The 25118-nt window shown below is 39.1% G+C and overlaps 3 protein-coding genes across 4 annotated transcripts; 2 read left to right on the top strand and 1 right to left on the bottom strand.

The window, feature by feature from the left end:
- On the top strand, positions 1-1863 carry LOC145782147 (PRELI domain-containing protein 1, mitochondrial-like). The gene has a single exon (XM_082593903.1). It carries the CDS (start codon positions 51-53, stop codon positions 681-683), a length of 633 nt encoding a protein of 210 aa, XP_082450029.1. The 5' UTR covers positions 1-50; the 3' UTR covers positions 684-1863.
- Positions 1864-1921: 58 nt separating this feature from the next.
- On the top strand, positions 1922-14675 carry LOC145782075 (uncharacterized). 2 transcript variants are annotated; one of them, XM_082593812.1, is made up of 11 exons: positions 1922-4767; positions 7854-7961; positions 8443-8588; positions 9084-9144; positions 9968-10111; positions 10679-10752; positions 11783-11939; positions 12570-12645; positions 12913-13067; positions 13359-13483; positions 13908-14675. In XM_082593812.1, the coding sequence occupies exons 1-11, from the start codon at positions 2044-2046 to the stop codon at positions 13987-13989; spliced, it is 3852 nt and encodes a 1283-aa protein (XP_082449938.1). In that variant the 5' UTR covers positions 1922-2043; the 3' UTR covers positions 13990-14675. The 2 variants fall into 2 exon arrangements, with proteins under 2 accessions (XP_082449938.1, XP_082449937.1); XM_082593811.1 differs by having other exon boundaries at positions 12564-12645.
- Positions 14676-16234: 1559 nt separating this feature from the next.
- Positions 16235-22510, bottom strand: LOC145782197 (ATP-dependent Clp protease proteolytic subunit 1, mitochondrial-like). Its single transcript, XM_082593967.1, has 6 exons — positions 22410-22510; positions 18804-18965; positions 18139-18235; positions 17445-17632; positions 17213-17318; positions 16235-17120 (listed from the first exon to the last, which is right to left on the bottom strand). Exons 1-6 carry the CDS (start codon positions 22464-22466, stop codon positions 16987-16989), a joined length of 744 nt encoding a protein of 247 aa, XP_082450093.1. The 5' UTR covers positions 22467-22510; the 3' UTR covers positions 16235-16986.
- Between the last annotated feature and the right edge of the window lie 2608 nt (positions 22511-25118).

Here is a 25118-nt window from a genome sequence, read left to right as displayed (position 1 = left end):
TAAGACATATGTGGATTTAATTATAAAACTGTAGGTTAAATAGTTGTTACATGGATCTTTCTAAATATGGATCAGTAATAAATTATCTGAATTGTACCTGGGAAAATGCTATCAGCAGTTTTTGGGTCAAATATCCCAATGCTCATAGTCAACATGTTTTGAGTGAAGATATTTTGGATCGAAGAGTTTTATCAGATGGGAAATTGTATACGCGTAGACTTTTAAGGAAAACGAACCCCATGCCAAGCTGGGGTTCAATTGTGTTCAAATCTCACATGAGTAGAACAGTAAATGTTATTGAAGAATCTATGGTTAACCCTAAAACAGAAGAAATGAAGGTGTACACATGGAACACAACATATGTACATATGATGGACATTCAAGAACGAACCACAATCACTCCGTTCGAGCATGGAAGAACAACAATTTTGAAAGAAGGCTGGGTTGACTCGTCGTTAAAAGGGTTCCGTAGAGTTCTTCGCAAGTTTGGTTATAAAAGATGGCAATCGAATGTTCACAAAGCCTTCCTTGGTTATCAAAGTGTTGTCAATGGAGAAGTTTTGCCCCATAGTTTGAATTCAGCCTTGAAAGAAAAGACATTGTATTCAATCAATGAAGCAAAAGATAAAGCAAAACTGAAAGCAATTAATTTAGCTGCTAAAACGCACAGTGCTCAATCTTAACTATTGTCACGATTTTTAAAGCTCTAATTTGTCTGCATACCTTGTGTGTCCCATACTGACTTGTTTTCACCAGTACAACATAGCCGAGCTCTATTTCTTGATAAATGAACTGATTAGTCTTTACTGGAAATTAATAATTTTTAGAATAGTAGACTTTGATTTGCTGTGCTCGGATACCTGTTAATTTTTGTTTATTTGTTTTTAAAACAACGGCACAATAAATGCCAACACAGTGTATAATGATTCAAAAAATGCGTTTAGTTTTGGTTAGGTTTTCTTTCAAAGCCACACACTGAACAAAATTACATTATTAAAAGAACGGAACCTTCCTGTGTTATGCTTTTGAGTTGTGTACTTGTGGTGTAATCTTTCCACTTCATCCAAATGATAATGAGGAATATTATGATTTGCTACATAGCAGTTTTAAGGCTACAGCACCCGTTTATTAAAAAAAATGTTTTTTGAGCGCTTTGTTTCAGTTCTATAATTTTGGAAACATTTATGTCATTCATTGTTTTTCTTAATTATCAGGTGAAGCGTTGATAGAAAAGCTAAATCCATGTTGCCATAAAATTAAAGCTAGTTTGGTAAACTATTGTACGGTATGTCAGCATTGTTCTTGTTTGGAAATTTTGTTGCAATCAGAAATTATATTTTTGAGTTGAACCATACCTGATCTTCACATATTGTAATCTTGACAAAAACATTTCATTTTTGCGATAAGAAAGTTATTATTCGTTAATCTTATATTTTCTGTGAGATGTTGTATTCCACAAGCAAGGCATCAATGCATGACATCTTGCATTGAAGCAGTTAACATGTTTACAACCTACAAAACATATTGAACTGTACAATAGGCCCCTTTACATTGGGAGAAGAATCTGTTCATCATTTTATTGTACTGGTACTAATGATTTTAGAGATTAGTTATGAACTAAAATCATTAAGATAACAAATACTTGGAGTCACATTAACAAACATAATGTAATTTTTATATTATACTGTTTAAGTGTTTATCCAAAACTGCAAATTAAGTAGAAAAAAAAAATTCTATGACTTGCTTTTTAATTATCAAATGACCACATTATTAAATTCATGTTGCTACAAATGATGTTGTCAGAAGATTAAATAGATGTTATGAGACTCCGTTGTAATTCATTTCATTGTGAATTTTTTCAGACTTTTGTTTTTTATATTTCATTTTACAATGGAAGAAACTGAGAAAGTGTTTGAAAATAAGTCGGAAAACAAATTTCATGACAAAAATACTTTATTGAAAAATGAGCCTGACCTCGCACTTGAAGATGAGTTCCTCAATATCCACCAGCTTATCAGGATTGCATGTGACAAGTTAAATTTGATGGAAAAGTTAGAAATTGAGGAAACTGTTTTATCGGAATCAAACAGTTCCTGTGATGATATTTTTGAAAATAATCATTCCGCTTCTAAAAATTCTTCTCAAAACCGTCTTGGTAAAAATTTATGCCGTTCCCATAGGAGTATTCTTCATTATGTTCTCATAAAGCATAATGAAATTTATCACTGTTCAGAGTGTTTCTTTTACACAAAGCGATACAAATCCTTCCATTACCACTGCGCAAAAGTGCATGCTGTTGGAAAAAAGACTTCAATACCAGAAGTTTCTTCTAAGTCAATGTATCACTGCTCAAAATGCTTGTTTGTAACATTCAATCTCAATGGCTTTAAAGTTCATTGTGCTGCCAGGCATAAAAAAGCCAATTATCACAAATTAATAAACTGCATTCCACTGTCAAACCCTGAAGCATATTCCAAGTTTAAATTGTTCATTGGATCTATAAAAGATGCAAAGAAAAGAAACCATGCACTGCAAAGATCAAAACATTTGTTTGAGATACGACTCCCACAGACAACATTAGGTAAAATTGAAAAGAGAAGAGGTCGATATGTGCCCCTTGTGCTCAGGGAAGTTGCCGAAGACATTGTGTGCATGATGTGTTCATATAAAAGTCTTTATCCTGATGAAATAAGAATTCACTATCAAAGTGCCCACGACACCAATGGACCTTTGCGAGATGCAGTCGATCATTGGTATCATTGTGAATCTTGTTCTTTTAGTGACATCAGCTACAAAGCATTGCATCGTCACTTTAAAGATCTTCATCAGCCTTTATTGGAGTTTACTCATCAGCTTTCAAACAGTCCATCCAACAGTGAAGAGGTTTATGGACTTGACCAAGAGAACGATGAAGATGGATGTGACGCTGTAAACAACACGACCTCAAACAAAGTAATCAGTGCTAATTCCTGTGAGAAATGGATCAAATGTGACCGATGCAATTTTAAAACTATTAATACGTGCAAGATTTTAAACCATTGGAAAATGACACACAGTCGCATATATCCTCTGTTTGTCATGAACATCATATATGAAAATTTTCGGAAAAATGTAGTTGAGATTAACTTTCCCTCGTGGATGGTTGATGCTACCTGGATGAATGGGTGGATTAACAAAGGATGCACGCATCTCATCCAAAAACCGTCCTTCAAATGTGGCCATTGTGACTATACTAGCCAATTGATCAGTACTCTCAAGACACATATCGGCTTTGTGCATCCTCAATCCTCCTGCTCGTTAACGAGTTTGGATGTATTGGACAACAATGCAAATGCCACTGAATACACTCATCGACTTTGCAAGCGAAATATTTTGTATCAATGTTTTGTTTGTAAAAAATTTACCTCAATTTTCTTTAAAGATGTATTTGTCCATTTAATGTCTGAACACGAGAAAGAAGTAGAAGCGATTGAAGAAGGTGAACTTAATCATAAAATACGAAATTCCCTTAGTGGTTATTGTTATGGATGTAACACGAATTTGTGTACTTCAGAAGAAGCATTGATACATTATCACAACGAGCACTGGGAATCTTTGGCAAGCTTTAGTGTCAAATCTCGCACTGATTCCCAATCTGAGCTTTATGAATGCAAATTTTGCGGCTCTGTGACTGAAAACCTGAAGCAATTGTCTCATCATCTTAATATGCATCGATCTCAGCAGTTCAGTGATTTCAAGAGCCAGCACATCTCAGGGTACTGCTGTTCCATGTGCCGGCGTGTCTTTCGTTATGAACGATTATACCGTCATCATTTTAGTCGACTTCATATAGAATGGAATGAGTCGTCATTAAAGTATTCTGACATTCCATCAAAGTTTTTTTGCGGAAATTCTGATTTGCTTCAAAGAGTGCCCGCAGCTGTTGTTGATAAGCATTCTGTTGAAGAACTTTCAGACAAAAGCTTGATGTCATGTACACCAGAAGAGACCAGCGCAGGACCTGAGTGCTCAACTTTAACTAGTAATGATACCGATCAAGTTGATATAAATGACAAAGAAATTGCCCGTGAGTATATGTGTCCTAGTTGCCAGTTCATTTCAAATTCTGGGTGTGAAATGTGTGTTCACATCAAACAGAATCATGCGCGACTTATCAGCATGAAGAAGATTGAGGAAATGAGAATCACAAAAAATTCAATGAAAGTGAATGGTAATATGAAGAAACGCAGATTGCACACCACTTGCTCTCATAGTAGCTTTGTGGCTAGAAATCCTGCTCTTTATCAAAAGCATATTGATTTGTGTCATAATGTTAAGCATCCCAACCGTTGTCCATTATGTCCGCACTCGTACGTGTGTGAAGTGGTGTTGCGGATGCACATGCGAAAGAAACACAAGGCCGCACGTCATGCCAGATTAATCACCAAGCGATATAACAACTCATTGACATCTACCTGCACGCATCGTAATATCAAGCATAGGAACCCTGAGAAGTTTCGTCGTCATGTTGAAGAAAAACACAGCACTGACAAACCATTCCATTGTCACCGATGCCCAAAAATCTACTCCTGTTCCACAATGTTTGTCAATCATCTTCGAAGAACTCATACGGTCTCTGCCACTGACAGGATGTTGAAATCATCTCAGAAAATCTTTCAGGAGCAAGTGATAGACCCGCAGAAAGAAATGTGTGTTTTTAAAAAAATTCCAAAGAAAAAACCTCGATCAGGTTCTATCGACCAAGCCAAGGACTACACTCATAGGAAGGTTGGTTCGGTTCATTATGTTGCGTGAAACGTGAAGTAATTTTGCTGTTGGGCTAGCAAAGGAGTTGATCAAAATCATATTTATTTTACGATACTGCATCACATCATATGATGATCTGTTTCTTGCATTTCATTAAATGAATCTTAGGCCGATTCACTATTTTCTTTTGTTGACGTAATGTGTGCAACTGTGTATTAGGGTGGTCCAAAAAAAACTTTTTTTGTAAATGTTAATGTCTCACCCTAAAATATTGTTACCATTGATGAGAAAATGACATATGTGAATTTTCATAAAGATTGGTTGATATTTAGAGGTTGCTACCGGGGTTCAAAGTTTTGTCATTTGCCCCTATTTTAACGCTTCGAGAGGATATGATATGATACGGTAGTAAAAAATACAGTACAGTGCCATGGTATATTGCAAGAAAATATAGTTTAATAATTACTCTATAGTCTGTTTATAAACTCATAATGTGACTGTATTACAAATTATACTAACTGGTCTACATATACTAAATGTGCGACTTTGTATACTTGTGTTTAAAATTCAGAGACTAAATTTGACAATCAATAACAACTTTAGAAGACTGTAAATAAACTACATGTACAAATGTACATGATGTAAACTAATATACATAGTACATACATAGTTATTACTCTCTAAACCCTTGACAGCCTGTTTCACCCTGAAAGGAGGATCATCAAAAGGTCCTTATTCAAATAGAATCTATCTGAATAAGGACCTTCTGATGATCCTCCTTTTGGAGTGAAACAGGCTGTCAAGGGTTTAGATTAGAGAGTAATAACTATATTTGATTTAATTCGCTCTGCTTGACTTTGAGCGCTTTTTGTAGTATTAATAGTTTTTATTGTTTAGTACATACATATAGGAATTATTGCGCGAGGGTCTCTCTACTACAGTCTGGATATCGGTGATCAGCACGCGCAAAAGATATATACTGTTTTTGTTCTTCGTCACATGTGTGTAATATGTTGTATTCCATGATCAACGCCACTCCGCGCTCGTCAATATCATTTACAACCTTCATTTCACTCACAATTGCTCTCGCTCTTTGATACCCGTCATTGGTTTCCCAGTTATCTGGGTCTATCTCCAAAAATGATGAACACAAATTCAGGGCCTAAAAATCGGTTTGTATTTGATGTAACAAAATCTTCAAAACTTTTGTCTGCAATTTCTTTGTGGCCTATTACAGCTTTTTTACTAGGCTCTACTCCTTCGTCACATGTCTTTATTGCAGTTATCATCTTCCGTTTAGTAGCTGATGATACAGAATTATCAAAGAATGCCAACGCGATAAGCTCCTCTCCCAGGTACCACAAATGACACAACATCTTGTTCACTGCGGCCTTCGCCATCTTTGAATGAATATCCTTGTACTGATCGAGTTGTTGAGAAATGTGAGATGGTGCAAGAATCGGCGATGGGGCGACAAACCAAGCTTTCACATACACTTTCACAACAAACGCACAGATATTGTGCAAAGCGACATCCACCCTTTTAGTCAATGTGTACTGTTTTCGGTACATCCCAACTTTGAGTGCATAGATAGTTTTTGCCATCCTCCTGGCACGATGAAGGGCACCAGGACCAGGAGCCATGATTTTGATGCCATGAAGAGGAACTCTACCCAAGAATATGATGGTCAACTCAAGGAGCTCTCTGTAGTCGTCACAATGTTGCTGTATTAACCATTTTCATTAGCGAAGGTTATTATGGCATCTGCTACGTCTGTCACATGCTTTAAAGCCTCGTCGTCAGTTCACGCACATTGTACATCATCTTTTGCAATGAATGACCATTTCATTTGAAAACGCTTGAAGAGTAGAATGTCCGGACCAGTCGAGCGACTCATCGCGCATGAAAATATTGCCTCGAGAACTATCTCGTGAATATGATGACGGCAGGCCAAATACAACAAGTCTTTGGTTTTCAAATAAAATGGTATTTTATTGATTTTGTTACCGTACATCAAATACAAACCGATTTTTAAGGCTCTGAATTTGTGTTCATCGTTTTTGGAGATAGACCCAGATAACTTGGAGACCAATGACGCAAATCAAAGAGAGCGAGCAATTGTGAGTGAAATGAAGATTGTAAATGACATTGACAGGCGCGGAGTGGCGTTGATCATGGAATACAACATATTACACACATGTGACGAAGAACAAAAACAGTATCTTTTGCGTGTCGTTGCCGATCACCGTCAGCGATATCCAGACTGTAGTAGAAAGACCCTCGCGCAATAATTTCTGTGTGTATGTACTATGTATATTAGTTTACATCACGCACATTTGTACATGTAGTTTATTTACTGTCTTCTACAGTTGTTATTGAATGTCCAATTCAGTCTCTGAATTGTAAACACAAGCATACAAAGTCGCAGCGGTGGGATAGCGCTGCGGGTAAGACGCTCGCTTTCCAATTATGCAATCAAGGTTTGACTCCCGGTTTATGCTGGTTGTTGACAAACACCGCCCACCTCTACCCAGGGTGTAATAAATTGGGTGGGCGTAGTTGCTGAAGTAAAAGCGGCCAAGAGAAAGGAACTGGCCACTCTACTCTCGTGAGTGCCGAAGGCTTAGTATAATGAGAACCTTATCTTCTCATCCCCCGATGCTTGTATTCAAGTATGGGACTCACCTTTCTTTTACCTTTTACAAAGTCGCACAATTTTTATATGTAGACCAGTTAGTATAATTTGTAATACAGACACATGAGTTTATAAACAGACTATATATAGAGTATGGTAATAATTAAACTATATTTTTCTTGCAATATACCATGGAACTGTATCATATTTTTTACTACCGTATCATATCTGTATCATATCCTCTCAAAGCGTTAAAATAGGGGTAAACGACAAAACTTTGAACCCCGGTAGCAACCTCTAAATATCAACCAATCTTTATGAAAATTCACATATGTCATTTTCTCATCAATGGTAACAGTATTTTAGGGTGAGACATTAACATTTACAAAAAAAGTTTTTTTTGGACCACCCTACTGTGTATGCTAAATGCTTCAAAAGTTATTTTAGAATGAGTTGTTTGAAATCTATTTAGAGTGTAAAAGTCCCCCCGGGCCAGTGGAAATGTCTGTACTGCAAACATCTTTCTTCCAGTTACATTCTTCTCAGAAGACACCTCATTAAATTTCACCCTGCTCGACAGGTAAGTTGTTGCTCTTTTAACATTGAGTTGAAGTTTTAAGCCGGTAGTTTTGGAAGCACTACACCACAGTCCAGACATGGCAACGGTCTTGCGAAGACAAAACCGTGTGATCGCAAATGTGCGACAAGCTGCACCCTTTCAAATTTGCAATAACGTTGCTCACTTGCACTGTCACTGAATCGCGCAAGTGATTGTCTGCGCTCATGGATGTGATTGATAGCAACTGACGTTCATCTCATGTTGCAACCAGTGCTAGAAACGATAATTATTTTGACAAACACCGATACTTTTCACTATTCAACTGTTTGGTGTATGATTGGTTTTTGAAGCAGTGTTCTGTTGTCAAATATAGTGTATTCTGTAACCAATTGCCTCACCATAACGACATTTCATTTCTTCGTGTTTTTGATTTGAAAGTAACTTGTAAACTGTTATTATGAATATCTTGGTTTATGATAAATTCAACCTCCGATGGTTCCAGATGTTCAGGTGCAGATGGTGCGACTTTACGAGCAGAAATAAAGTAGGTTTGACCAATCATAGCAAGATTCATTCGGACTTTATTGGCAGCAGAATGAAGGTGCTGAGGCAGATATGCCAGGACAAACGCGTCAATGGATTGCAACTGTGAGTCGTTGTGAAAACTAGAGACATTACGGAACGCGCATCTCCGCTTTTCCGGCATTATTAGAAGGGCCATTTTTACAGTTTTTTTACACTTCGGTACTCTTGTATAACCCATAAAAAGTACAATATTTTGTAAATCAGAAAGAAACGTAGCCCTTTCCAGTGTGGCGGATAAGCCAAAAGCGCGGCAGTTTCGCACTGTCTTCATCTAAAATCTCTCTTGAAACAAAGGAAGGTTTTTATGTCTTGTTGCTTGTTTTGATTCATTGAAATAAAATCAATGTGGTCGGCTAAAATGCTCTAAATGTAATCAAAGTCCATCAGCGCTTTCATGAGGTGTTCAATATTTGTGGACGCAAACGTCAAACTCAGCCATTAGTGTTTCTTGACCTGAATGATTTGATTCCTTTATTTTTTTATTTTTTTTTGTAAATGTTTAGATTGGTCGATGTATTGTTCATCATCTTCATCGAATCTTTTTTGTGTGTCCTTCAGGTCTTCAGTACCTTCGGAAGACGACCAACTTAAAAAAAGCCTTGTCCAAGACGCCCCAGCAGTACGTCCTCTATTTTAAGCAGGCTACCAATGAAGTGGTTCTATTTGTAGTTTCACTTTTTCAGAAATACTTACTTGCTATAGCTTTGGTAGAGAGATACTTTTTGAATACCACAGACAGACAATAATCGATAACAGCTTTATAAGATTGAATTGCATAATTCAAAAAATAATACATATAAAATAAAATAGCTACATAACTTCAACCGTTTTCGGCTAAACTTTATGCCCTCGTCAGGAAAATATCTTAATTCATCTAAACAAAAACAAATATTCGTGAAATGTTAATAATAAATGACTGAAAATAAATAAAACTGCGCTGACCTGCGTACAAGCAACAACTTACTTGCTATGTTCCTATGTCTCGTAAGATTCTGTTGCGGTTTAATACGGGAATGAAAACCTGCAAAGTATTCCAGTCGGGAATAGTTTATGTTTGCACATAAATTTGTCTTGGTTAGGTTGGAAGATATGTTTGAAGAATTGTACTTTACGCCAGACCTTAGATTTAGTCTTATACAACCACTAACCTTAGTGACTAGGAAAAGAATTATCAACATCAACTGTTGGTCGGTGCGGGAATGTGCGGGGCGAGTTGGAACGTTTATTGGAGTAGGACTTCAAAACGTTTTGTGATTTGGTCCCGGTCTGCATGAGCTCTTTATCTGGGATATGCCCAAGTTTCCAGCAATTTTGCTTTAAGTTTTGCCATTTTGTTAAACTTTCTACTTTCGTTCATGTTATTCAATCCATGGAAGCTTCCTGATGTTTTCATTAAAATAAATAAAGTTTTGTCTTTCTGACTTGAATGTCGTTTGTTGCAGGATGAAGAGATGCTTCCGTTGTCTTCTGATGACCAGGAAACATCACAAGACATCGGGATGGAAGAATCCTTTGATGAAAGTTTTACTCCACCTCGGAGCCAGAGAGCTCGTAAAAGCATCCACCCCTGCTCTCGTGAATCCGAGGTAAACAAAATAGTTTCCGTGATGTCATCTCTGCCGACAATCCACATGAGGGTTGGGTGGCTACATGATGAGGGTCTGCTACTATTCGGTGAGTCCGATTCGGTGGGTCCGATTCGGTTAGTCCGATTCGGTGAGTCGGATTCGGTTAGTCCGATTCGGTGAGTTTCTAACCTCTAACTCTAACCCCTAACCCTAAAACGGCAATGATAATTAGGCTACGGTTCCCGATAATTTAAAAAAAAAATTGAAACAATCACCGAATAGTGATCGGACTCACCGAAACGGGCCATTCCGACATGATGATGACTTTGGGATAATGATTTGACAGTTAGGGATTGAGGTCACAGTGACATGAGACTCAACCGTGGTTCATGTGGCGTGTTTAACCTCGATTTTGCATGAGCCGCTTTTGTTCACGACCACTGAGGAGTCACGTTGCTTTCATTGTCCGAAAGTAAGTTGGAGAATTAATGTTTTAAGCGGATTCGTGACATTAGATCCAAGACACCGAAGTTGGTTGTTGCCAATAACTGTCCAAGTTTGTCACAATGATGACGTTTGTTGCAGAAAAAGAAGCAATTGATATTGGACGATGACGACACCGAGCGGCCCTTCCACCTAACGACCCAGGGCACTGTGCAGTATGTTACTTTTTTGACTTCATGGTGTGTTGTTGGTTGAAAGAATGTGGTTGAAGGTTCAGTGATTAGGAAGTCAATGGGGTTCATGTTTATTTTCATCAATGCCCAAAGTTGTAGTATGAGAATAGTTGGTGGAATCAAAACAAGACGTGAACGGCGGCAAGTTTAAACTTCAAGCGTTTTAACAAGACACAGGCGCTTGCTCTGGCAAGGCGTCGAACCAACGTCCTCACTGTCTGGCCGGGTATCGACGTCATCACGCTCATGTCCCGCGCAACCACGCCCACATGCCTCGCATGAGATTCCTTCCGCCTGTGCGTCTGCACCTCCCTCCTCCACTACCGGAAGTGATGTCACGAACGCGACGTGCGTCTGTCTCATTGTCGCCTTCCGCGCTTGTGCCTAGTGATGACAATGTGGCGATGTTGCTAATGAGCGGGTTGGAATGGAACTGATTGTGATGTAATCGACCAGTTGCTGATTGTAACCGATAAAAATTTCAAAATAACTTGATTGTAATAGTTCACTTTTTCCACGATCACTGGCGATTCCAAACGCCGGTTATGACGACAAAACTTGGAATGCAGCAGTCTTGGAATCCTTCAGCAATGCGCTCAAACACAAATTCCTTGTTTAATGTTCACCGTTTTCGTTTCGGGTGTTGCCACAAAAGTTATGGAGCACATAGAAGCGTGAACGATATAAACAATTGAAGAAATAAGCGAAAGTTTAAAACAGTGATGACATAATGATCATTTTGTTTCATTGCGCCCATTGCGGCAACACGCAGTACACTGCGATCACAGACGCAACAAGCACCGAATGAACATATAGTCATCGATTCCGCTGCTTATATTACTTTGGCGTGCTATTAAGTGTCTTTAGGGCAACAACGGCGTGCTTTGGAGCGGTGTCGAACCAACCTCACTTCGCACATTGCAAAATTATTAAAAAAAATTTTTAGGTCAAAATTGCAATTAAACATTGCAAACAGAATACGGGTTTGCTGATAATGTTCGTGCGTTCATAGATGCAAGTTCTGCGACTTCACTTCGGTGGACCAGTCTCGGATGACTTTCCACTTGAAGGCTTCCCACGTATGGATGAGGATCTATAAATGCAAGTTGTGCTTCTATGAAGATGAGTCCTTTCAACAAATGGAAATTCATCTCGACAACCATCACAAGGTGACGCCATCATGTTGCTCAATGCTGACCTTTAACATGTGTCCAGTACGATGCTGACCTTTGACATGTGTCCAGTACGATGCTGACCTTTGACATGTGTCCAGTATAATGCTGACCTTTGACATGTGTCCAGTACGATGCTGACCTTTGACATGTCTCCAGTACAATGCTGACCTTTGACATGTTATTCTTGCAATATTCCAATCAGGAAGCTGATGAATTTTTTCAATTTGACTTAGTTCTGCAGTTATTTGCGACTGCGCATGATTGTAGAGCAAAGTTCTAATGATATTTTGCAAAATACTAAACGACTCAAATGACGATAACCATCAGGTGGCGTAACGAGAAGGTGTTTGGTGATTAATTTTTATCCTCGACATTTATATCCCTTGCCGAGCATGAAGGAATTGCTGCGTTGAATCGGTCATCACCCATCATCATCTTGCCCCACCTCATCATTCTGTCCCACCTCATCATTCTGTCCCACCTTATCATCCTGCCCCACCTCATCATCCTGCATCACCTCATCATTCTGCCCCACCTCATCATCCTGCCCCACCCCATCATTCTGCCCCACCCCATCATTCACATCAGCAGAGAAACTTTAATTTCAGTTGTTTTCAGATGAAGCGCAATCATCACCTCGTAGTCGGAATGTCGATTAAGTATGGACCGCACACCGGATGTGACGCAGAAAGAATTCAGAGTGAGTCGCTGTGACGTTGCCGCCACGTGGTCCGCGCCGCCAACCAATCTGTGGCATTAAGCAGCTAAATCCGTTTTCGAGATTTTGCTCTATTTCGTTACCACAAACCTAAGTTGTTTCTGACATAATGCAAGGGTCCACTTGCCTTCATTGACCAACCCCAACATAGAGAACTTCCACTCTCGCATGTAGGCAACGACCAACGAGTGTGAGGACTAGTCACCCCCCTAAATTTACAGCTTTCCAAATCTACTTTTGTTTCATCAGAAAGTGAAAGTCAATTACGTCATCGTCCCTTTGTGCCCCGGCCCTCCCTGCCCGTGGTAAAGGCCAATGGTTACCATGACAATTTGCGGGACATCTTCGACCCGTCTAAGAAAATTCAAAAGGTTGCTATGGATGACAGCGCCGCCAGTGGACAGGTTAATTATTGTTTTTTTATAAGTTGCCTCAAGGTGGCGCTAATGCGAAACAACTTTGTAATAGATATTCTTCTCCGACAGCAACTTGCGGTTGAAAACTTCGGTTAAACTTCATCGCGCTCCTACATTGCTTACCATTGTGAGCTGCGGAAGTATCCTGTTTTTACGGAGACAGAACGTCCTTTCACTTTTTTAACCAATTTGTGTGCAGTCACATTATTTGTATCCCTGCGACTACGCAGGCTACTTGCAAAACACAGCAGCACTCTAGTGAAGTTAAATTCATTTCAGAAACAAACTTTCCCTCGCACCCGAATGACGCGCAACAGCTCCACCGAGCGGTTCGATTGTAAGTACTGCGAGGCGTGCTGCGCCACGACCTTCGAGATGGAACAACACATGAAGCGTCATGAGGCGTAAGTAGCGATAATTGATTGGGTCGAATGCTTTATTGCGGCAAACTGAATGTGTAAACGTCATAAAACAAATGGAGTGTAATTTCTATATCGACTTGCAACGTCCAACTCTCGCAATACGGGAGACGTTACATCTTAGAGATGCGATCTATGCTTGGTGGAATTGTGTTCTGATGGGTTCAGCAGTAAATTGACATTAAACTTAACTCAAAATCGCATCTCTGCTTCATCTGGTCGTGCCCAGTTGGTTCAAGAAATATTCGGTTGTTCGAATAAAATTCCTCGACCTTGATTCTAACGTGATGTTTGTTACGGACATTCTCAAAGTCTGACATGATCTTCATGCATCAGTTTTGTAGTTGCCGTCATTTGCGCATCAATCTCTTCATGCTACAGTCCGTCTGATGGAGAAATATAATTTCAGGGCGATGGTGGACTCGACCGTAATCGACGCGAACTCTCTCTTGTTTGCCAAGTTTACGTCATTCTTAGGTCATCGTCAGTGACGTGAAGACCAGTATCGAAGTTCTGACGTCATAATGCATCGGCATCGCTACCGACGCCCCCAGTTACTCGTTTGCTTCCAGCGGGAGTCGACCTCTTGCTTCATCAATCATGCTTTGTTGGCGAGCAGAAAGCTTTTTATCGTTCCCGGATATCTTGCTGTCGCGCTCTGGGGTGGGTTCGATTGTTCAGGGCGTCGGCCCGTATGTAACAAGGACCCACTGTTGCAGCCAAATCACAAGTTTCCTGCAACAAGCGACGCTGGATGAACGCAGCGTGAAGATCCCGATCAGAGACATGGCTACAAAGTGTGTTTGGCCATGATCATGAATCTCAATATTCTAGTTGAAATGCTTTTGGAAGATTACTCTAAAACGACGCTTCACCGTTTGCAAATGGCGATAAAGTTCCCCCTCAGTAACCATCTAAATAACAATGTCCTCCCCCAACTCGGATTCCTCAATAACATGTTGAAAGTGTTAGGACCGGTTCATGTATGGCTCCTTCAAGGGATTGTTAAAACATACGTCGACAAAAATGTCCTGTAATATTTGCCATGAAGAGTGCGAAGTCGTGATATGATTTCAAAATAGCCTTGCGCAACATTTTTAAAAATATATTTTACTACAACGCGCCATCGAATTATTCAAGTGCTTGGTGTGTTCTGTGCCTCGCGTCGTCGAGTAAATGGCGCCTGCGGAGACTTTGTGGTTTGTAGGAGACTTTAGTGACAGGCTACGTCATCAAGCGACCACGTGATAGGTTCTTGACCAGACCTCATTGCGATCGTCAAACTGGCAACAGGGTTAAGTGACCAGACTTAGATAAGACAATTCGGTAAATTAGAGTCGGTAATTCTAATCTAGCCTAATTCGGTAAAACCTTGTTTGCTCTAATAAGGTTCTTATCCAATCTTCAGTTTTGGTAAAAATTTTAGTTTGTCCAACAGTATTTTTGGCAAATGGAAGGATACTGCGCTCTTATCAACGTTATACAAAGAAAACGATCAAGATCAAAGTGTCATTCCATCCCTTGAGCAGCAAATTCATGACAAATTCGATTATTTCACTGAAGCTACAATGTATATCAGTGGTTCCCAACCTTTTTTGGTGTCGGGGCCGAATTTCAAACTTCAGAGTACGTATGGAGCCGCATGAAAACACTCAAGTAATTATAACAAAAATTTTAAAGCATGTACCAACGAATAGCAACACTATAAACAAGAAACATAACACAAATCAATTTAATGACCAACTTGGCGTTGGCTTTGAGCCAAGTTTGTCAAAGCCAGGCGCAATTGCAGAGGATGCGGTACGCAGTAGCTGCTTGAGGTGGTCATCGGTCAACCGATTGCGATATTTATTTTTGATTCTGATCATTTTACTGAAAACTGCTTAACATACGTAAGTTGATCCAAATACAGAGGCGTTTTTCTGGCATTGGTTCTCAAGTTGGGATACTTTCCCTCTGGAACTCGACTCCAAAATTCAAGTAGGTCTTCGCTTTGAAATAATTGTTTGAGCTCGATATCTGACTGCATGTCTAGCAACTCCAATTGAAAGTTATCAGGAGCAGTGGCCACATTAACTGCAATAGGATTTGCAAACATGTTCGTCATTGGCAAAAATAAATTCATTCCGTTAATGCGGCAGTTGAACTCATCAATCAAGTTACTGATAAGTCTGCTGTATGCTTCAAATGATCCATTGGTTCGATGGTCAGATAGCGTTGGGAAATGTGTTGTAACACCACCTGCAAGCTGCGTTTTCCTTCAGATTCATTACTAACCTTGAATATACAGTACTGTATTTGATTGCTTATTCCGTGCCGACTTAGGAGATTCCAACTTTATTTTCCTTGATGCTCCTTGGTAGCAATCATATTTTGTAGAATGAGTTTTGTAGTGTCTCTCAATGTTAAAAGATTTTACACTACTTGTCTACTTATCACCACAGGACATAGAAGACAATGCGCTTTGTTGTCTACCTCAATTTGAAAATACTTTTCTTCCCAAGCGCTTTGAAAGACCCGATTCTCCTGCTGAAGAGTACGTGCTTTTTTAAGGCTGATCTGACATAATTTTTGGCTGAATATACTAAAACTTAAGCGAATGGCAGATTATCCTATCACAGTTTTATAGCGGCAATAACATACTGCTTTTCTCAGTCTGTTTTATAGGACCTACCAGAAATTTTACACGTTCTGAGGTGTATTGACCACCACACCATATCAACCAAATTATTTCACTTAATGGTGTATGATTCACAATAAGTAGACAATGGGCCATTCACAACAGTATAAAGTAGGCTACAAGGTGTAAGATGAAATGTTCACTGACAGTGCAACCTCTACGACACAACAATGCAGTTTTGTTAACAATTTTGACAAGTCAAAAAATAATCGCCCTAATTATTATAAATAGATTTTTATATTTTTGTGGGATTTTCAGAGGTCAATGAGAGCCGCATGCGGCTCTAAGAGCCGCGGTTGGGAATCACTGATGTATATTATGACGTAAGTGGTTTTGGCGCTGTGATGGTGAAATGACACTTTCATCCCGAGTTGCCACATTGGCGTTTTTATTCAACTAAAAAACGATATGTGACAACTGCGTCCAACTAATTCTAATCTAATTGTAATTCTAGCCTAGTCTAATTTGTAAAAGCTTAAATTACTCTAATTATTATAGTTCTACTTTAATTTCGAAAGACTACGAAAATTCTAGCTGTCCAAATCTGTAAGTGACTGGCGGTTATGTGCGAAGCAATAGAACCGACTGCTAACGATTAGCTTGTCGATAGACAATGGAAAAGTCACCCAGTGAACATGATCAGTAGCAACATCACTTAATTTATTATAAACGACGCCAGCCATTTGCTGACTTGTAAGTCATTTGGGCAATGAATAAACGTGGCAGCCAACACTTGGGCTCGCCGTAACTGCACTGAGCTTCCATGGCGTTAAGTATTCGTAGCGTTGAAGCCGCGATAGTGACGTGATCAGGTGGTTGCGTCATCGTCGATGACGTCACTTTCCTTATCTCCGTCCAGGGAATGTTCTAGAACGTTGTCAATCAGTCCAAACAACTTCGCCTCGTGAGGATCCATGTAATTGTCACGGTCCAGTGCTTTCTCTGCGAGTGAATAGAATGTGAAGTCAGCTCTTGTACGTTGCTAGATGTTGAAAATCTGACTAATTTGCCTGTTAGTTCAAGGCCCAACTCACCCACAACATGGTAGGGCTGTCCCGTGTGACGAGCGTATATTTTCGTGAGGTTCTCCTTCACCTTCTGCATCTCGTTCGCTTGGATAATGATGTCAGAAGCTTGGCCCTGAATCACAGTCACACGTCATAAACAAGAGTCTCGCGCTCTTCTCATGAAGAAATCAATCCTTGCAGCTGAACTTCACGCACGTCTTTGTAGCGCTGTTCGGCTCGGCCAGAATAAAGTACTCACTCTAGCTCCTCCAAGCGGCTGATGCACCATTATCCTGGAATTCGGTAAAGCATTCCTGTATCCTTTGGTTCCAGCAGAGAGGAGCAAGGATCCCATGCTGCTGGCCTGTCCCACGCACCACGTGGACACGGGAGCCTGCATGAGCTGCATGGTGTCGTAGATGGCCAACCCCGCGGTTACTGCTCCTCCTGAAACCAACAGCGCGATCAACAAGTGAAGTTTTGAAACGGAGACGAGTCTGAGAGCAATAAAAAAATTCTAATGAATCAAAAGTTACAAATCTGTCCTACTCGAAAACTTAGTTGGTTAAGCGCTCAACTTCGTGCACAAAGGAACGACAAGATCAAACATCTCTGGTTCGGTCTTCAGGGTGTGCACTTGAGCAACGCATTTTAAGAACTGCTCCCCATTTACAGGCACTTAGTGGATGGAATAACAACAACAACACTTCAACAACAAGCAGAAACTCCACTCTGTCAAACACGGTGACTGGGTCTGCGTTAGTGGTTCAAAGCCTCTACAAGTATGCGAAACCAAGTACTGGTAATAAGCTTTCACAAAGGGTAGGATTCCCACAATCAATTTATGTAAACTAGATTTCAAATTCAACCGATGTGTTTTCAAGTCATCTTTGAAATGTATTGGAGTTTGAGTTGTACGCGATCAAACATCCTAAAGAAAGACAAGCTCCCACCTGGCGAGTTGATGTACATATGAATCGGTTTGTTCTTACTTTCAGATTGCAGGAACAGCAACTGCGCAATGAGGAGCCCAGAGACAAAGTCGTCAATCTATAAATACATGAGCATATATTCCCTCAACTCTATGGATCAATGCTTACAATAATGTAATCGACTGTGCTGACTATGTCTGCTTTGCAAAGTGCTGAGAGCCATACAGTGCCTTACATTAATATAAATAAACATTATACAACCGCTAGATATAACTCATTGTACTGCAGTGTAGTGACAGGAAAAATGAGAAATAGAAGATCAAACAAAACGTGCGATGACACCGTGAAAGATGACGTGACAAAAAGTAACATGAAAATAGAAAGTGCCAACAATAGAGAAAGATGGAGAAGTTGCTGCAGCAATAGGTAGAGGTAGACCCTGATGTTTTGGAGTGAAGTCCAGGCTTCTTTGAAGCAAAATGGATAATAATGTAGTGTACCGTAGTGAAAAATGCTCAGCGAAAGCTGGAAAATAAACATCTGATTTAAAAATTTCACTGGTCTCAAATGTATTTTATCAACTGCATTGTTGCAATGCTTATGAATATACATAGAAGAGACCTTTATGATGAGAGATCACAAATAGGTGACTCTCACCTAATGTTGAAGCGTTACAAGAAACTCACCGGAGCCATTAAGCAAACGATTCTTTCCTTCAGTAGTCTTGAATATATATCATATGTTCGCTCACCACGGCCGGTCTGCTCTATTACAAATGGTACTCCCAATGGTCTGAGAAGGGCTGTAGACTTATGAAAACATTTTGAACACACGAGAGAGTTCAGCGTCTGAAACAATACACAACTGTACAAATTTGCAGTTGAAGGATAAGATTAACAAATTGAACTTCTGAAATGCTATGTCACAATGATTTTGTTACTTTACATTACCGGTATATAATATCATAAGAATTAATTTTTATGATGAATTGCTAGCACTATAACCAGTTGGACTTCAGATGACTAAGCAGGCAGGGTGGTTGGAAATCTAGTGTCTAAACTTGGGTTCGATACCCAAGTAAGTTGGATGCAGCAGAATACTTCTTACCCCTAACCAAGATGGCTTATGTAGCATGGAACCATTAAGCACCTATAAACATCCATTGCCAAGCATTATATCTCATATTTTCAAGAATGGTCTGGCATTTTCAGAAGTTGTTGGGGGGTTAGGCTACAGTTAAGAGTCTGATGATTCAATGTCTGCCGGTCGCTAAAAATTCCTGACTAGGGTTGCAAAATTCCCGGGAATTTTCAGAGCCGAAACTTTCCATGGAAATTTTGGGAATTAACGGGAATTTTGAGGAATTTTCGGAAACTTTCACAACAATCTTTGATGTTGAAACAGGAAAATAATGGCTTTATACTGTTTAGAATAAAAATACTATGTATATATGATAACTAAGATACTTAAGAACATACAAACACATGGTTTAGTTTAATAACTCCAAAAATGAATCATCATCAATCTGTTGTTTTTTTTACCAAAAAAAACAATAGGCCACTGAGTCGATATTACAATACTGAGTCAGTTACAAAGTCGTTGTTCTAGTTGCTGCCGGTTAGCATCTCCTCCTTATGACTGCTCATCCACATCAATATTGGAACGGGCAAATTCAATCTACAACACTTTTCATTAGGCTGTCATTCATTATTACATGTGTGCTTCTCTCTGTTTTTGTTTTATTTTTTTGCTATTTGTTTTTTGAGTTTTGTGGCCGTACTAACTACTGATATATAGCCTACTACATAATTTTTCATTCAGGCATGTTTTAAACCTTTCAAGGTTTTGCCACCTTTTCCCGTTCATTAACGTGCTGGTAGGTTTATATCGATTTTTGTAGTTAGTATCTTTTTTGTCCCGGACGCGTTAATGACGAAAAATAAAATGATTGATTGATTGCTCGGCTTCTTCAGATGATGTACTAATGACTGTTCTGGCAGCGTCATTGACTTCAGAGTCAACTTCAACTTGAGTTGACTAGTCTTCACACGGCTCAAACAATGCCAAGTTTGACCTGACTGACAAGTTTTTCCACTCTTTTACTTGCGAGCCTATTGCCGACCTTGGTGTGAGTTTTCCAAAATTTGATCAGTATTTTTTTTAAATATTGAAAAAGTATGCATAAGCCTCATTCTTAATTAACACCAAATTAGTGTTTATATCATTAAAGGAAATAAGAAATGCTTAAAATAGGTTTTTGATATTTTTTTCTAATTGATGAAATATTTAACAAATGTTTTAAACATAATAAATGCCAAATGAAAATTTCCAATATTCCCGGGTCCTTCAAAATTCCCGGAAGCTTTGCACCCCTGTACAACCCTATTCCTGACAATACGTGCCTAAAGGTATCCCATAAAAGTGATCCTTCGAGAAAATTCAAGTTTGAAGAGTAGGTCTAACAACCTTAATCTTTTTTAACCTTTTTACAGCCACTGCTTTATACAATTTTGTCAGACATCGACCTGTTCACTTAATTAATAATATTGCAACAGAAAAGTGAAGGGGACATACCGACAACATAACATTAAATTGTCAATACATAAAGTCACGCGCTACGCTGCTACACCACATGTAGTGACATATTAAACAAGAGAAAGGTTTCTCCTATGAGATTGACAGTTCAGTTTATTTATTTTGACAGTAAAACCAGTGAAAATTTTGCTTTGGAAAACTATCACCTAATCTAGTATGGAACATTGTGATAGACAACAATACTAATATATGAAATACAGTATTGTTCGAATTAATTGAAACTGTCAAGAAAACAGGCTGAATTTGTGTGTTTTTGGTTTATTGTGATAATTTAACAGATGTGTATAGTTTAATACCTAATGTGGCCTCCACCTTCTTTCAATATTGCACGAACACGGTTTGGCATAGATTCGAATAGTTTTTTGCAGTTTTCTGCAATTTTTGGGACCCGAAACCACACCTGAATGATGGCCTCCATGAGCTTCCTTATGGTGGTGCAGTCCTTCTTGCATAATCGTGCTTTGATTATGCTCCACAAATTTTCGATAGGATTTATTTTTATTTTATATTAAATTTTCGATTGGTCAATGGTGAGAGCAATGTGTGGGGTGAAAACGAGAAGGGAAAAAAGGACTGAAGAATTGTTGGATATGCTAGAGATGAGAGAGACCATAGACCAACTGGCAAGGGCAAATGGAGTAAGATGGTATGGACATGTGATAAGGAGGGAGAAAGGAAGTTTTCTTAGAAAGGCACTAGATCTAAAGGTGGATGGGAAGAGGAAACGCGGTCGTCCAAGAAGAACGTGGAAACAACAAGTGAAGGATGAGTTTAAAAAAGTCGGACTGAAGGAGGAAGATGCAAGGGACAGAGTGAAATGGAGAAAAGGGATTAAGACAATTGCTGCGCGGAAACAATCGGCCACCCCCACTAGTGGGGAACAAACCGACGATGGATTATGATGATTTAAATCCGGAGAATTGCCATGCCAATCAAACACAGTAATCTTGTTTTTAATCAAAAAATTAGTGTTTTTTTGAAGAATGGCATGGTGCAAGGTTTGTGAGAAGGAGTGTTGGAGAGACGCTGAACCCCTGCCATTTCAATCAACGTGTAAAACATCCCCCAAAAAGATGTTCTGGGTAAGTTTTAGCCACAGCGGTGTTAGATTAGTGCTTTCAGTGGAAGGAATGATGAATTCTGAACGATATATCGATGTGATCACAAAAAAAGTTATCCCAGACCTGCAAAGAGCATTTCTAGAAGGTGGGGTCATATTTCAGCAGGACTTTGCACCATGCCATTCTTCTAAAAAAACACTAATTTTTTGAAGAAAAACAAGATTACTGTGTTTGATTGGCCTGGCAATTCTCCGGATTTAAATCCTATAGAAAATTTGTGGAGCATAATCAAGGCACGATTACGCAAGAAGGACTGCACCACCACAAGGAAGCTCATGGAGGCCATCATTCAGGTGTGGTTTCGGGTCCCAAAAATTGCAGAAAACAGCAAAAAACTATTCGAATCTATGCCAAACCGTGTTCATGCAATATTGAAAGAAGGTGGAGGCCACATTAGGTATTAAACTATACGCATCTGTTAAATTATCACAATAAACCAAAAATACACAAATTCAGCCTGTTTTTTGACAGTTTCAATTAATTCGAACAATACTGTAATGACATGAATTCCACTCAATAATAGCCTAACTAATATATTTAAAAAAATAATATTGAGGCTACTCCTCATTGTCTTACCATAAAAGTATTGCTCACATTCAATTTTTGAGAAAACAGTTTTCTTGCTAAATTCATTTTGAAATATCTCTGAAACAGAATTTTATTGATAACTTAAATCTGCAACATCAAGAGACTTAACAAGTATATAATATATCAAATTAAGCACAAAATCTGTTCCTAACATATGGCCATAACATAAGAAGTTTATTCAATAAATGTACTTTTCGCTGCTTGCAGCTGTCTTTTGCACATTTTAACTGAACTTTATATTGTCACAATAATTTGCAAATTCTTTGTGGGCGAAATCAGACGCTTAACCAACTGAGCAATCGGGACAATTTTATCAATATCTACCGTTAACTTTTTGGTTTTGCCATTTTTACTTCTGTAGAAGCTAACGTATGTGGCAACTGTAAAAGAAATCCTACCACGAGCAAAGCCATTTTAAGCGCAACGCACCAGGCCTTGCATGACTCACAAAATAGTTACAACTTCACGACATGAAACAATGACAAAAGCAAATAAAACAAACGAGCAAAAACAACTATCATCTTGCAGAAATCCAATTATACCACTAAAGGTGGATGGGAAGAGGAAACGCGGTCGTCCAAAAAGAACGTGGAAACAACATGTGAAGGATGAATTTAAAAAAGTCGGACTGAAGGAGGAAGATGCAAGGGACAGGGTGAAATGGAGAAAAGGGATTAAAACAATTGCTGCGCGGAAACAATCGGCCACCCCCACTAGTGGGGAACAAACTGACGATGAATTATGATGATGACAGAGTGAAGTTTTCCGATTGTTGCCGGGAAATTATTCCATTCACTAGGTGCTGCTTAATGGAGAGCAGTCCTGATGTGTGTTGCTCAAGCGCACACCCCGACCCTGAGAGTCCAACTAGCACTGCGTAATCATTCATGAGCCAGGCGCGTAACCAGGGCTGCGATTTTTGCCTTTTTCGGTGACGAGGTCACTCGACACGCGCCATCACTATTCGACAAACGCTGTGCCTTACGAAAAAAAAACGAAAAAAAAAAAAAAAATAAAAATGAAAAAAAAACTGAGAGAGGACTAAACGTCTTCAGGTCGAGGAACAATCGGGGAGGGGGGGATCACGTGATGCAATCATAAGAGTGCTGACTTACGTAAACTTTCTTGCGCCAGGTACTTCAAAGCAAGGTCTAAAAGCGACGCTTCACACGAGAAACTCCTAAGGCGTCAGCGCCGCCATTTTGAAGACTGCGGGAGAATGCTTTGATCGAAGTTCCAACGCCTGGCATCAAACATTTCGCCACACACGTTTTGTGCTATTCGACACAATGGGTTTCTTTTATAGATAAAATAACCGAAGTAGGCTACTTTAATTGTCAACGTGTTTGCAAGTTTGTATTTATGTCTGACTTATGCACTTGTTGTTCCAAGATTGCAGAAATGTTTTGCAATGTGAATAAAGAATAGTAGACAGACAAACATGGTTGCAACTTGACTTCCATCCATTAAAAGGGTTTCTGTGATTACTAGGGCAAGTTTTTGCAACTTTTGCAACTTTCTTTTACAGCTTCCGGCAGCTTCCTAAATACTCAGAATTTATGTAGTATGATGTTTTAAGCTGTTTGTAGGAATTTTATATTGCAACTTTTTGCAACTTTTTTCTATTTTTCATGCAACTTTTTACTGCAACTTTTATCAAGTATTGAGCAAAATGTAAAGGAGTGATTTAAAAAACATGCTATAAAACTGTTTCTAGTACAGTATGGTTCTATTCTCTTTGATTTGCACAACAAAAGCTATGTGATGGATTAGCTGCATCTCAATGTTATCTATGACGCAACAGTTTGCTTTCAAGCTAGAAGTTCAACAACCTCAGCCAAGCACGACAGCGCCCGAACTAAATTAGAAGTGGAAGTATGACTTGGCTTTTGGCCAAGTCCGCATAAACGGAAACAGGTTGTGTCTAGTCTTTCGAAGTAAATGAATGGTAAAAAGGTAAATAAATAAATGCAACTTTTTACTGCAACTTTTGTTAAAATTAAGTGCAACTTTCTCATGTTTTTAGTGCAACAAAAACTTGCCCTAGTGATTACCTAATGGGCGATTTTGCATTCACAAAAACATACAACCCAGCTGGCAAAACCCGACGTTTTTACATTGATTCAACGTCTGCAGACGTTGAATCGAAAAAAAACCAGAGGCGAAAAATACACTAGAGTAGTCTATCACAGTGCTTCCCAACCTTTTTCAGTTCGCGACCCACTTTTGATGCAAGTTTTATTTCGCGACCCACTTTTAATGCAAGTTTTATTGTGCGACCCACAGGCCACAATGATATATATATGACATCTTCATTATGGCATCTTTACTACTGGCATACGTACTGAAATAGTTAATGCGACACAACACATCTAATTGTTACGTATTTGTTATATTGTTGCATAATTGTTACGTAATGATAACGCGATAATTTCCCGATCTAATAGAAAACAGGGTGCACAATTCATGAAAATGGAAATTCAACAAATGAAGTGAAGATTAGTGATGGCGAAGTAGTCTACTGTTCAAGACCAAACTGCGGCTTGTGAGATCCATAGTAACGTCGGTATTTTTTAGAAAATTTTAACATTCATTAACATTTAGAAATGCTTCGCGACCCACCTGAAATAGCTTCGCGACCCACCATTTGGGAAGCACTGGTCTATCACGAGTCACGACCGCACTGTTTGATTTGTA

The sequence above is a fragment of the Aplidium turbinatum genome, chromosome 13, assembly GCF_918807975.1.
Source record: "Aplidium turbinatum chromosome 13, kaAplTurb1.1, whole genome shotgun sequence".
NCBI lineage: Eukaryota > Metazoa > Chordata > Ascidiacea > Aplousobranchia > Polyclinidae > Aplidium > Aplidium turbinatum.
Note: the sequence above shows the minus strand (reverse complement) of the source record. Positions and strands in the feature narration are given on the sequence as shown.

Bases quoted from the DNA above. Each gene is read 5' to 3' on its own strand.
- LOC145782075 (XM_082593811.1), top strand. From the start codon at position 2,044: ATGGAAAAGTTAGAAATTGAGGAAACTGTTTTATCGGAATCAAACAGT. The intron at 10,112-10,678 runs GTAAACAAAATA...CGTTTGTTGCAG, and splicing joins CCTGCTCTCGTGAATCCGAG to AAAAAGAAGCAATTGATATT. The intron at 13,484-13,907 runs GTAAGTAGCGAT...ATATAATTTCAG, and splicing joins CACATGAAGCGTCATGAGGC to GGCGATGGTGGACTCGACCG.
- LOC145782197 (XM_082593967.1), bottom strand. From the start codon at position 22,466: ATGAATTTAGCAAGAAAACTGTTTTCTCAAAAATTGAATGTGAGCAAT. The intron at 18,966-22,409 runs GTAAGACAATGA...GTATTGTTTCAG, and splicing joins ATGTGAGCAATACTTTTATG to ACGCTGAACTCTCTCGTGTG. The intron at 17,121-17,212 runs GTGAGTTGGGCC...ATTCACTCGCAG, and splicing joins ACAGCCCTACCATGTTGTGG to AGAAAGCACTGGACCGTGAC.
- LOC145782147 (XM_082593903.1), top strand. From the start codon at position 51: ATGGATCTTTCTAAATATGGATCAGTAATAAATTATCTGAATTGTACC.